Consider the following 13,295-nt stretch of genomic DNA (forward strand, 5'->3'; position numbering starts at 1 on the left):
TAGCATCTCCCCAAAATGAAATACTTAGGTACATATCTAGCAATATGTACAAGATCGACATCAGGAAAACTACAAAATTCTGGTGAATGAAATCACATAAGAAGTAAATAAATGGAGATAGTCCATATTCATAGATAGGAAGACTCAATGTTGTCAATATGTCAGTCTTCCCAATTTGATCTATAGATTCTATTCAATTTCAATCAAAATCCCAGTAAGTTCTTTTATGGATATAAACCAGTAGATTCTAAAGTTCACATGGAGAGTTGAAAGACTCAGAATAGCCAGCTCAATATTAAAGACCAAAGTTGAAGGACTGACAGTCCTTGACTTTAATACTTACTGTAAAGTTACAGTAATTAAGACAGTGTGGTATTGGTAAACGAATAAATAAATAGATCGTGGAACTTAAGAGACTCCAGAAATAGTCATAAATAAAGTCAACTGATCTTTGACAAAGAGCAAAGACCATACAGGGGAGCAAAGATAGTCTCTTCAACAAATGGTGATGGAATAACTGGGCATCCACATGCAAAAAAACATTAATCTAGACACAGACCTTATACTCTTCTCATAAACTAAGTCAAAATTGATAGTAAGCCTAAATGTAAAACACAAAACTATAAAACTCCTAGAAGTTATAAGAAAAAATCAAGATTACCTTGGGTATAGTGATGTCTTATTAGATACAACAGCAAAAACACAATTCATGAAAGATATAATCAACAAACTGAAGTTAATTAAAAAAGTTCTACTCTGTGAAAGACACAATCAAGGAAATTAGAAGATACCCACAGACTGGGAGAAAATATTTACAAAGGACACATCTACTAAAGGACTGTTATCCAAAATATACAAAGAACTCTTAAAACTCAACAATGAGAAAACAGCCCATTTTATTTAATTTTTTATCTTTATTGTTGAAAGTATTACAGATGTCCTCCCACCTTTTTTTCTCCCAATGACCTGCTCCTCCTGCTTCAATCCCTCTCCTGCTCTCCCCAAACTATTGTCTGTATCTATTGGTTATGCATATAATGCATATACATTCTTTGGTTTATCTCTTCCCAACCCCCCACCCCACCCTTCTTCCCTCTGAGGTCTGTCAGTCTGTTCCCTACTTCCACGTCTCTGGATCTATTTTGATCAACAGCTTATTTTGTTCATGATATTCCACAAATAAGTGAGATCATGTGGTACTAATCTTTCTTTGACTGGTTTCTTTCGCTCAGCATAATACTCTCTAGATCTACATCAAACTAAAAAGCTTCTTCACGGCAAAAGAAATCAGCATCAAAATGAAAAAGGAGCTCACTGTATGGGAGAATATATTTGCCAATGATACATCAGATAAGAGGTTAATATCCAAAATATATAGAGTACTCATACAATTCAACAAAAACAAACAATTCAATTAAAAAATGGACAGAGATCCTGAATAGACACTTCTTCAAACAGGACATACAAATAGCCAAGAGATATATTTAAAAAGTGCTCAACATCACTATTCACCCGGACAGTGTTGCTCAGTGGAATGAGTGTTGTCCCATGGACTGAGAGGTCCTGGTTCGATTTCTGTCAGAGTAGATGCCCAGGTTTTGGGCTAAATCCCCAGTAGGGGGCGTGCAGGAGACAGCTGATTGATGTTCCTCTCTCACATTGATGTTTCTAACTCTCTCTAAAAAATCAATAAAGCATATATTTTTTAAAAATCACTAATCATCAGAGAGATGCAAACAGTCCATTTTTAAAATGAGCCAAGGACCTTATCAGGTACATCAGCAAAGAAGATATGCAGACAGCAACTAAGCATTTGAAAAGATGCATCCATCATATGTCATCAGAAAAATGTAAACTGAAACTAAATGAGATACCACTATACTTCTATTAGAGTGGCCAAAATTCAGAACACTGGCCTCATCAAATGCTTGTGAGTATATGGAGTAACAGCAACACTCATTCACTGTTGGTGGGAGTGCAAAATGGTATAACCACTTTGCAAGACAATTTGGTGATTTCTTACAAAACTAAATACACTGTTACCATAGGATCCAGCAATTGCGCTGCTTGGTATTTACCCAAAAGAGTTGCAAACTTTATATCCACACTAAAACCTGTACCCAGATGCTTGTATCAATTTTTTTTTCATAATTGCCCCAAATTTGGAAGCACCCAAGATGTCCTTTAGTCGGTGAGTGGATAAATACACTGTGGTAATCCAGACAGTAAAATGTTATTCAATGCTAAAAATAAATGAACTATCAAGATGTGGATAAACCTCAAATGCATATTACTAAATAAAAGAAGCAAATCTGAAAAGTCTATATACTACATGATTCCAATTATATGACATTCTGAAAAAGGCTAATGCATGGAAAAAATAGAAAGATTAGTGGTTGCTGGGGGTGGGAAAAAGTTGAATAGGGAGAACAAAGAGGGTTTTTAAGGCAGTGAGAATACTCTATATGATATCATCAGAAATATGTCATTATGTTTTTGTGAAAACCATGGAATGTTCAACATCAAGAGTGGACCCGATGGTAAATTATGGACTTTCAGTGATTTTTATGTGTAAGTGTTGGTTCATCCTTGTTAAAAAATGTACCATTCTGGTGAGTGATGTTGATAATGGAGGAGGCTATCTATGCATGTGTGGGATAGAGGGCATCAGAAAAATCTCTGTACCTTCCTGTTTATTTTGTTGTAACCCTAAAATTGCTTTTTAAAACGTTTTGAAAAAGACATATTGGGTGATTTTATTTATATGAAATGTCCAGAGAGGGCAATGTTATATAGACAGAGCACAAATCACTGTTTTCCTGAGATTGTGCACAGAAATGGGGGTTATTGCAAAGGGGCTTGAGGGAAATTTTGGAGGGGGAAAAGGGAGAGTAATAAACCTGGAATGTGGTTATGTTAGAAAATTCTATAACTTTTAAAAAAACTTACTGAAAGGTACACTTACAGTGGGTGAGTTTTATGGCATATAAATTATAGCTCAAAAAAGCTGTAAAAACATATTTCACATATGAGATACATATAAATATTGTGGTCATGGTGCCTATGTTATCACACAAGTATAACAGAGATAGCTATGGATAAGGAGAATACTAATACAGAAAAATGAATAAATATAAGTTACCCAATCATCTCTATTCAGTTAAACCATTTAATAATCCCAAACCATTAAAATGTACTAAAAAACATTCCACTTCTCTTTGAAAAACACCTTGTAGACCCTATTTCTAAATTTTTAAATAAAAATTATGAAATATATAAAGTTTTGATTCATATGAGCAATACAGCTCTGGCTTAACCAGCAAAAGATGACATCACAGAATTTTTCCATTTGAAAAAGTGTTTCCCAGTTCAGCATAAATTACATTCCCAAAACCAGTGACATACTCTTGCTTGATAATATATTACCTTTTCCGACTCGTCAGCCAGAAGTCAGTAACAGATTCCTTAAATAAACAACTCCCTTTAATATTAATGACGTCATCCACATCAGGCTCAGTAGCAATTAATGTTATGGGAAAGTTCCAGATCCCATCTGTTATGCACTCTATTTTCAGTATAATTTGAGACCTTGAATAGAAAAAGATTATAAAGGATACTACAGAAAAACAAGCAAAGAGAATACAACATAGCAGATCAACATCCAAGGTGAAAATCTAAGCAAACATTGTGGTTTCAGTAAAAACACTGGGATTCTTCTTAAAAAATGTAGATGACTGTTAATTGCATTTATAATATTTAGGTCACACGGTATATTATCATTCTTCTTTTGAGGTAATTATATTGTAGCATATCTTATCTACTCTGTAGTTATTTACTAAAAACCAATAACATATGTAGATTTGACTATGAACATTTTCTGTAACCAGCACAGGAGAGGTTAGCAAATGGTCCCAAGTGCTATGCTAATAGATGATACATAAGGTAATTTTTGTTTCAAAATGAAACACTGTGAAAAAAAAAAGTTCAACCCTTGCTTCACATAGAAAAATTACATTTTCTGTGAACACTTAACAAAGCCCCATAAAACTGACATAAATTGAAGCTTTAAAAAATTATATTGTAATTGATAAAGACCACAAATACCTTACACAATAATATATACTTGAGTGGCAGTTGAATTAATGAAGAGACTAGAGATAGCCCTTCTAAGTCTTTGGCTATGAAGAAGAGTGGAGACAGAGTAGTAGCTGCAGTTGAGGATTGGTTGGTTACCTGTTTGTTTGCTTAGAGTGAAAATGACTCAAACATGTGATGATGTAGTTGCAACATCACATGTCAGATTGGACAAAGTAATCACAACTCTCTTATGTAAAACTGTCAGGAAGAACAGTTCTGGAAACTCTCTTTATATAGGAGTCTAAAATTATTCAACCATTTAATAAGCAATTGGACAATAGCATACCAAATTTTGAAGCTGTACACACTAAACCAGCAATTTCACTCTTAGTAATTTCCCCAAAGGTATGCATCAAAGATTTCAAGAAGTGAAATGTATGAGCATGTTCACTGCTACATTATTGATACTATAAAAAAATAATAACTGGTGCCAAATATTTTAAAAATAGCCCTTCAATAGAGTGCTGGTAACAATAAAGTGCATTGCATTGAAACAGTGGACTTAGCCCATGATGACTGATATCTTATTAAACATATATGCAAAATGTAAACCCTATATCTATACCTCTCTCACACTCTCCTGTCTTAGTAAATGAAACTATATATCCGGGGACTAGGAGGTTGCTGGTTCAATTCCCAACCAGGGCACATGCCCGGCTGGGGCTCAATCCCTAATAGGGAGCTACAGAAGGCAGCCAATTGATGTCTTTCTCTCTCTATCTTTCTAATCGATGCATCCATCTATCTCTCTCCCTCTCCCTTAGTCTCTCTTAAATAATTAAAAAAAAAAAAAAAAAAAAAAAACAGAAGAAAGCAACTATATTCCTCTCAGCACAATTTCAGTAACTGTTCTTCCCACTTCTACTCTTGCCATCTTCTAAGGAGGAGAGGACTTCTATAATTTTTAGCTATTGTTTTATTTTGTTTTTTATCATTTCACTCTGTATCTACCTTTGAATCACCTTGAATTCATTTGGAACATGTAATGGCAGAAGTAAATAAATACGCACATATATTCACAAAAATAGAAATGTTAAATGACAACAGGTCATCACCCAGCACTTACAGAATTTTATGAATCATGTGCACAAGTTGTCTTAAATCAGTCCCCCCAAATTTATCTTTCAGTCATTTCCAATTGTTTCTAGCATAAAAGACAAATTCATAGCCTCAAGATGATATGTAATCAAATCCTGGCCAAACTCGACAACCTTACTTTCTCCTTTGCTTACTGAATTAGAGAAACACTGGCTTCATTACTATTGTGTTCATGCCAAAAGTTCTCATGCCTTATTTTCTGTCTCAAATACTCTTCCAAGATCTTCTTATCTATAAGGTATTTGTTCAGACATCACCTCTTCAAAGATTCTTAACTGTTCACTTATCTGATGTACATTCTTCATAGCTCTATATTTCCCCTTATGTATTTCCTTCTCAGGACAACCTGAAATGTTATTATTTACTTATACACTTAATTCTCTCTTATCTATTATACTCACTATGCTATATAATCCAGAGGTGTAGAGATTTTTGTCTCTTTTGTAGATGCTAAATGATTTTTGAATAAATAAATGAACATGTTCAAAGGAACAATTTTGACTAATTTCATTCAGCTGGGTAATTCTCTGAGTTAGTGGAAAGCCACCAAGTCAAACTTTTGGGCCTGTAGCAAGGAAGACCATTCAGTTTCAGGGATGACCATATGAACCATTTTATGGTCAATACTGTGGATTCCTAATAATGTACATAAGTGATATTTCTTATTACAAGTCATATCCCTCAAACTCTGTAAAATTGAACTTTGGATTCTCACTCTAGTCATCTGTTGAGCAGGTGAAAATTTCCAGGAGAAAGTTGAGCTAAGATAATTACTGTTTCTAAAGATGCCCAATACAAGTGACGTCTATAATTTCTCTATTTTTTAAAAAAAGTTTAGACCTGTGTTAAATTAGAATCATTAGTCAGATTCATGACAATATTAACTATTGATCTCTTAAGTATGTGTATTGAATCCTTGATTTTTATTTTTTTTAAAAGTCAAAATCCTTAGGAATAATATTCCTGTTTTTTTTTTTCTTTGTAAACCACCATTTAGGGTCCTGACCATTATTTTCTTTACGTACAACACTATGCTATGAAAGTATGGATGCTTAAAATAACCTTGTATTTACTATTGTGAAACTATGTTATATTTTCCTTTTACCAAAACATGAAAAATGTATCTTCCTTTTTACCTTGCCAACCAGGAAGAGAAAAATTGAATTTAATACCTATTTTAATTATGTAGGTAAAGCACGGTTTGGGTATAGTTACTTTTTGTTCTTCGTTTTTATAGTTTAGAGCTATTGGTTTTAACTTAGATCTTCTCATTTAACTGTCTATCTTGCCGTGAACTATCCCATATATATGGAAGAAGGAATGACAAAAGTAAGTGAATTTATAAATATATGCACAAAATAGAATCATTAAACTACATCAAAACATCATACAACACTCACAAAAATTTATGAATCATGCATAAAAGTTATCCTACGTAAATTTCACAAATATTCACCAAGAAGGCTTAAATCTACAAAATGTTAAATGAATATAAATTCACATTGGTTCTGCTCATATTCACTAATGATAACATTTCCCCTTCTAATTGTTGCCGGTAATTTCCATATCACTAAATTAACACACTACAAAGCTAAGTATGTAAAAATACTAACAAATAAACAGAGAAAACTATGAAAATGAAAGAGAAGATAAAAGAGGTTGATGTCAATGTTTATAGTGTACTCTCTTCTTACAGCTTGATTTTATTACTGCTTCCTGAAGATGACCCTGGTATCTTTTAGTTATTGGACTACATATTCAAAACCACTTTAAATACATGCCTGGCTACATCAGATATACATTTAAACTATAGAAATGATTAAAGGCACAGTCATACTTTCAATTGTTTTTTTCATTGCCAGCTGTATTTTCTACATTGTGCATAATGTGGTTCTTATCAGTATCACTGCATTAAGATATAAACAAAGCCCTATTTCAGATGTGACCTAACATATAGTATTTGCAGGTACTAAGTATCAGTTGTCTGAAAGATAAATATAAAGACCCTGGATGAGAATTCCTATTCTAATAGATTCCAATGTAATCCTTTAAACATTACTAAAGCATGTGCAATGTTATGGTTTTAGGTAGTAAAAGGGTAATGACAGCAATTGCAAAGTAGAAAGAATATAGTTTCAAATTTTCAACATCTGAACTGGTTATGAGAAGTATCAAGAAACATCATGCTGTCAATGTATAGTGCCAAGTCAGTATTTCTTTTGTTTTCATTTGAAATTTTTATTAAGTATAGTTGGAATACACTATTAGACTAGTTTCAGTTGTACAGCATTTGTGATTAGACATACTCCCTTTCACCTTTTTAATTTTACAAAGCAGACTGTTCTATTTTCTTAATATTATACCCCAGTGACCTTAGGGAGGCCACAATTCAGGAAGGATATCTTAGATTGCTAATTATTTTACTGTTTTTTCTCATCAGACACTTTTCATAACTTAATAGCTAGAAAAATAGTCTAGCCCAAAATATTTACCTCAACAGCATCAAATAAGTAATGCAATCCAAATACAGAAAAGTGGAAAGAAAAATAAATATTATTTAGTTTAAAAGAGTAATAATATTGTTTGAAGAAAAAAAGGGTAAAAGCAGGTTTACCTCAATGGTTTCTTTGGTGAAAATATCAGACTGAATCCCAATGTTATCATTTGAGCCTTGATATCATAAGATTTCTTCCTCAAATATATGGCCACAGAGGGCTGCAAGTAAGACTTCACATCTTCAGATTCATATAGAATTTCATATTCAAATTCACGTTTTATAGGTACATCTAGGAAAATCAAGATTAAAGTGTATTTCAACTTAATTAAATATATATATATTGAACATCAGTTACATGGCAACACTAATTATGCACCGGTATTTATGGGGAGGCGGGGGTAGATGTTGTTAAGCTTCGTGTTCATACCTAGTATATTACCAGATGCATAATAGTACTCAGAATGGTTTTGTTAAAAGGTAAATAAATAAGTGAATAAATATAAAAAATAATCACTGAAGATAATTCTCACCTTAAATCTTTAAAATTCAGATTTCTAAAACAAGAAATAGCAAAATGGAATTGAATAGTCAATATTTGCTGTAAAATACAAATAATATGGCATGCTCTATATAATAAATGTATTAAAAGCCTATAGACACAATTTATAAAGAAAGACTTGAATTAAGTTTAAACAGTATTCCAATCCATTAGGACAGGAGTTTCAAATTCTGCTTTATTTTGCTAAAAGAGAAAGTTCTTCATGTTTTAGTCTTGGGGTACTATAGACAATCTAGTTAACTGTATTTCCTTAACCAGTAGGTTACCAGAGGAAAGTCACAGCACGGTTTTGTTGGGTACATATAAAAAAAAAAATCTTAAAGTTAGGACTGGCATATAGAAGAGAAGTACAAACATCTATTATATTTACTCTCCACATACATGTAAGGATCTCAAATTCCAAATTGAGGAATTTGTTGCATGTGGGTCACGGAAGAGAGGTCAGAGAGCCATGACTTGACCTGGTCCACAGCTGAGCTAATTCCTAAAGTCTATCTCCAGTGTATAAGGTAAAAGTGATCCTTAGGTTCACAAGAGTGATGGCCACCTTGCTCTAACAGAAACCAGATCATCTTTCAAATATAGTTAATTATAATTTTTGCAATAGAGATCTGAAAAATAGCTTGGGTGTAAGAAGTCCAAGTCACATTTAATGATTACTCAGCAAACCTTATTAATGTAAAATAAATGGCTGGTCCACACCCTCATAAAACAGATCTCTTTTTTTTCTTTTTCCACATGTAAAAATAAATCTCTGACTTTCTGAATTGCTGGTTTTCACCTTGTTGACAAATTGGCAATTGTTGTTCCCATCAATAACCATTCTTTGCTATAGCAAAACCAATATGTCTACATATTGTGTCTATTTGTTTTGAGAATGAGATATGGAAATGTTCCATAGGAAGCCACGCTCCACAGAGAGAAACAAAATTTGATAAATTGAAGAGTGTTTAATGGGAGATGAAATTCCCAATTGCATTAAAATTACATACTATTTTTAAAAAGCAAGCACTGTATGTAGCTGAGATTTCGCATTTATTTCTGCCAAATTATTGAAGCTTTTATGGGAATGGTGTGTCATAATGAACATAAGAAAGGAGAAGTGAAATTTAGTTTCAGAAGCACCAAGCCTAAGAAGATCCATTATTACAAAATACAGATATTCTTATAAGCTAGGGGATGGGGGGAGGTGAGGCAACTAGAAACCACATGAGTATATTTTTCAAACTATACATATCTTCTTTGTCTGTAACTCAAATTTATTATATGAGTACCTAAGGGAGAGGGACAGAATCAGGTTGAACAAAATCATGATAAACTGACATTCTGTATTGTGCCTTAAAGCTCATCTGTTCAGTCTGCATTTTATTGGAAAAGTCATATTATCAAGTAAGAAACATGCCTTTGCTATGCTCCTAATTTGGAGAGAATCTATATTTTTATGTGGATTGAGTTGATAAGTGCTAAGTCACTTAGCACAGTGTAAATCAATTACCATTTGATTGTTGAATAAAATTATTCTTATGACAAGTTTAGCTTATAAGTTTAAGAGGATAACCGCACATTTCTAAAAAAAGGTGTTTAAAAATACTCCAAAAGTTTATATAGAACCAAAAAAGCGCCCCAAATAGCCACAGCTATCTTGAAAAAGAAGAACAAAGTGGGAGGGATCACAATATCAAGTTATACTACAAAGCCTTCGTAATAAAAACAGCCTGGTACTGGTACAAGAATAAGCATATAGATCAATGGAACAGAAAGAGAACCGAGATATCGACCCAAGACAGTATGCACAATTAATATTTGACAAAGGAGGCAAGAGCATACAATGGAAAAAGACAGTCTCTTTAATAAATGGGAAAATTGGACAGCCACATGCAAAAAAGTGAAGCTAGACCACCAACTTACACCATACACAAGAATAAACTCAAAATGGATAGAAGAATTAAATATAACTCGTGAAACAATGAAAATCCTAGAAGAAAATCTAGGCAGAGAAATCTCAGACATCATATGTAGCAGAATTTTCACTGATACACAGCCAAGGGCAGAGAAACAAAGAAAAAAATTAATAAATGGGACTATATCAAACTAAAAAAGCTTCTTCATGGCAAAAGAAACTAGCATCAAAATGGAAAGGAAACCCACTCTCTGGGAGAACATATTTACCAATGATACATCGGATAAGGGGTTAATATGAAAATATAGAGAGTACCCATACAAGTCAACAAAAGGAAGACAAATAATCCAATTAAAAGATGGGCAGAGAACCTGAACAGGCATTTCTCCAAACAGGACATACAAGTAGCCAGGAGACATATGAAAAAATGCTCAATATCTCTAATCATAAGAGAGACGCAAATTAAAATGTCTATGAGATATCACTTCACACCTTCCAGAATGGCAGCCCTCAACAAATCCTCAAGCAACACAAGCTGGCGAGCATGTGGAGAAAAGGGTACTCTAGTACACTGCTGATGGGAATGCCGACGAGAGTAGCCACTATGGAAAACAATATAGTGTTTCCTCAAAAAATTAAAAGTGGAATTGCCATTTGACCAGTGATTCCACTTCTAGGAATATATCCTAAGAAGCCTGAAACACCAATCAGAAAGAATATGTGTACCCCATGTTCATAGCAGCACTATTTATAATCGCTAAGATCTGGAAACAGCCCAAGTACCCGTCAGTAGATGAGTGGATAAAAAACTGTGGTATATTTACACAATGGAATACTATGCAGCTGTCAGAAAGAAAGATCTCTTACCCTTTGAGGCAACATGGAGGGACCTGGAGAGTATTATGCTATGCAATATAAGCCAGTCAGAGAAAGACAAGTACCACATGATCTCACAGTTTATGTAATATAATGAACAAAATAAGGTGGCTATCAAAATAGATCCAGAGTCATGAAAATAGGGAACAGACTAACAAACCTCAGAGGGATGGTGGGTGAGAAGGGTGGGAAGAGATAAACCAAAAAACTTATATGCATATATGCACAACCAATCAACACAGACATTATGTTGGGGAAGGTAGAGGTGGAGTGGAAACAAGGAGGAGGGGGTCAATGGGGAGAAAAGGGACATCTGTAATACTTTCAACAATAAAAAAGAAGTAAATTTAATACATTAGCAGTATCACTTTTCAAATACAAAGGAGAATAAACAAAAGTTTATTTTGGAGAAAATTTTTAAAAAGGTGTTTAAATAAATGTAGTTTACCATAATATACATTATAATTTCAGAGTTACAAGTCAATAGTCCTTGGGAATGCTGTAACAATTTCTTCAATATTGGAGAGAATTATGTCCTTTTATAGTAAACCCTTAAAAAGACACTTGAATTCATTAGATTAATAGTCAGAGAAATATATACTTAGCTTCAATTGTGTTTTAATAGGTATATAAATATTTACCAGCCTCTGTTTTTTTTCTATCTTACAATGTACAATAGTTATCACATGCTTGTTTTAAAGCACTTCCCATTTTAAATCACCTATTCTCTGAAGATTTTCTTGAATAGTAAGACCTTGTAGATTTTGCCCCAGTGAAACTTTTGAGCTTCGGCTAAATTAATGAATAGAGGCAGATAATCTTGTTTCCACACCCAACATCTAAACATACTTTCAAAACATAACATTTTTCTTATCACTTATTCATCTCTGTATTCATTCAGTGCATAATAATTGAAAACTTTCCTTGAAATGATGGTTCTTGTCCTCATGGAGCTTATGATTGAGAGGAAAGAATTGCCAATAAACTACCAATTATATCACTAGCTTTTAAAATATTACTGTGGAAAATAATAATAAATAATAATAATAATAAAAAGAAAAGAAAAGGCCCTGGCCAGTTTGGCTCAGCAGTTAAAGTGTCAGCCTGCGGTCCAGAGAGACCCGGGTTCGGTTCCCGCTAAGGGCATGTACCTCGGTTGCAGTTTGTCCCCGGCCCTGGTTGGTTGTGCAGGTGGCAACCAGTTGATGTGTCCCTTTCACGTCGATCTCTCTCTCTCTCTCTCTCTCTCTCTCTTCCTCTGTCTCCCTCCCACTCTACCTGAATAAAAAATGAAAAAAATATCCTCAGGTGAGGATAAAAAAAATAATAATAAAATATTACTGTGATAACTGCTACTATGCAGAAGTAAAGAAGGTTATGAGAGCAAGAAGTTATGGGAACCTAACTGCTAAGGTCCTGAGGAGGAGACAAATACAACAAACTGAACGGCAATAGGAGTTACTTAGATGTAGAGAGAAAGAAAATGCCGCTTAGGCATTAGAGAAGCATGGGGGAATTTTCCATGGTGAAAACCAACTCAGCCCATGTGAGGAAGAACTTGTGTGTGTGTGTAGCGGAGAGAGTGGGAAGAACCTGTCAAGAGATGAAGCGGAAAGAGTTGGCAAGACCATGTGGGTAGTGAGGATGTGGGAGTTCTAAGAATAATGGGATGCCACTGAATGTTTTAAGTATGGAAGTGATGTGCTCATTTAATGTACACTGAACAAAAGGGGATTAGAAGATAAGTTAATGAAGATTCTGCAGTAGGTCAGGCCAGGTTGTGGTTATACAAGAATGAGAGGAGGTTGTAAATTAAGATGAAGAAATGCCTAGCTATGAATAAAGCGGGAGCTACTTGAGCAGTCATGACTGGTAACTAGAATCATTGAACTTATCACTTCAGTACTATATTCATACCCTTAACATATATACAGGATATTTAATCAAACAGGTTTTAGAGAATTTCAGAGTATCATATATCTATCTACCTATCTGTTTATCATGTCATAAAATAATAATGGTAATAATCATTTGGGTATGGTAGCAAAGTCATTATGATGAACAAAAGAAATATGTCTCCCATTCAAATATGGTCCCTGCATAATTATCATTCAATATAATGCCTGTATCATAGTGCCAGGAAATCATGCAGTGAGAGCTATGCTAGCCAAGGGTTCCTGTTACTTAGGTGAATTTCTCAAGACAATGACTGAATTTAATTCAATGTG

General features: G+C 33.8%; 1 protein-coding gene across 1 annotated transcript in view; it reads right to left on the reverse strand.

Annotated features, from left to right (window-relative positions):
• The window catches only part of CFAP47 (cilia and flagella associated protein 47), a 442,571-nt gene that overhangs the window by 17,741 nt on the left and 411,535 nt on the right, over nt 1-13,295 (reverse strand). The window contains exons 62-63 of the mRNA XM_036270144.1: nt 7,850-8,021; nt 3,427-3,588 (exon numbers count right to left, since the gene is read on the reverse strand). Of these exons, the coding sequence (XP_036126037.1) occupies nt 3,427-3,588; nt 7,850-8,021 (334 nt within the window). The remainder of the gene's footprint in view (nt 1-3,426; nt 3,589-7,849; nt 8,022-13,295) is intronic.

The sequence above is a fragment of the Molossus molossus genome, unplaced genomic scaffold (genome assembly GCF_014108415.1).
Source record: "Molossus molossus isolate mMolMol1 unplaced genomic scaffold, mMolMol1.p scaffold_m16_p_2, whole genome shotgun sequence".
In the NCBI taxonomy this organism is placed as follows: domain Eukaryota; kingdom Metazoa; phylum Chordata; class Mammalia; order Chiroptera; family Molossidae; genus Molossus; species Molossus molossus.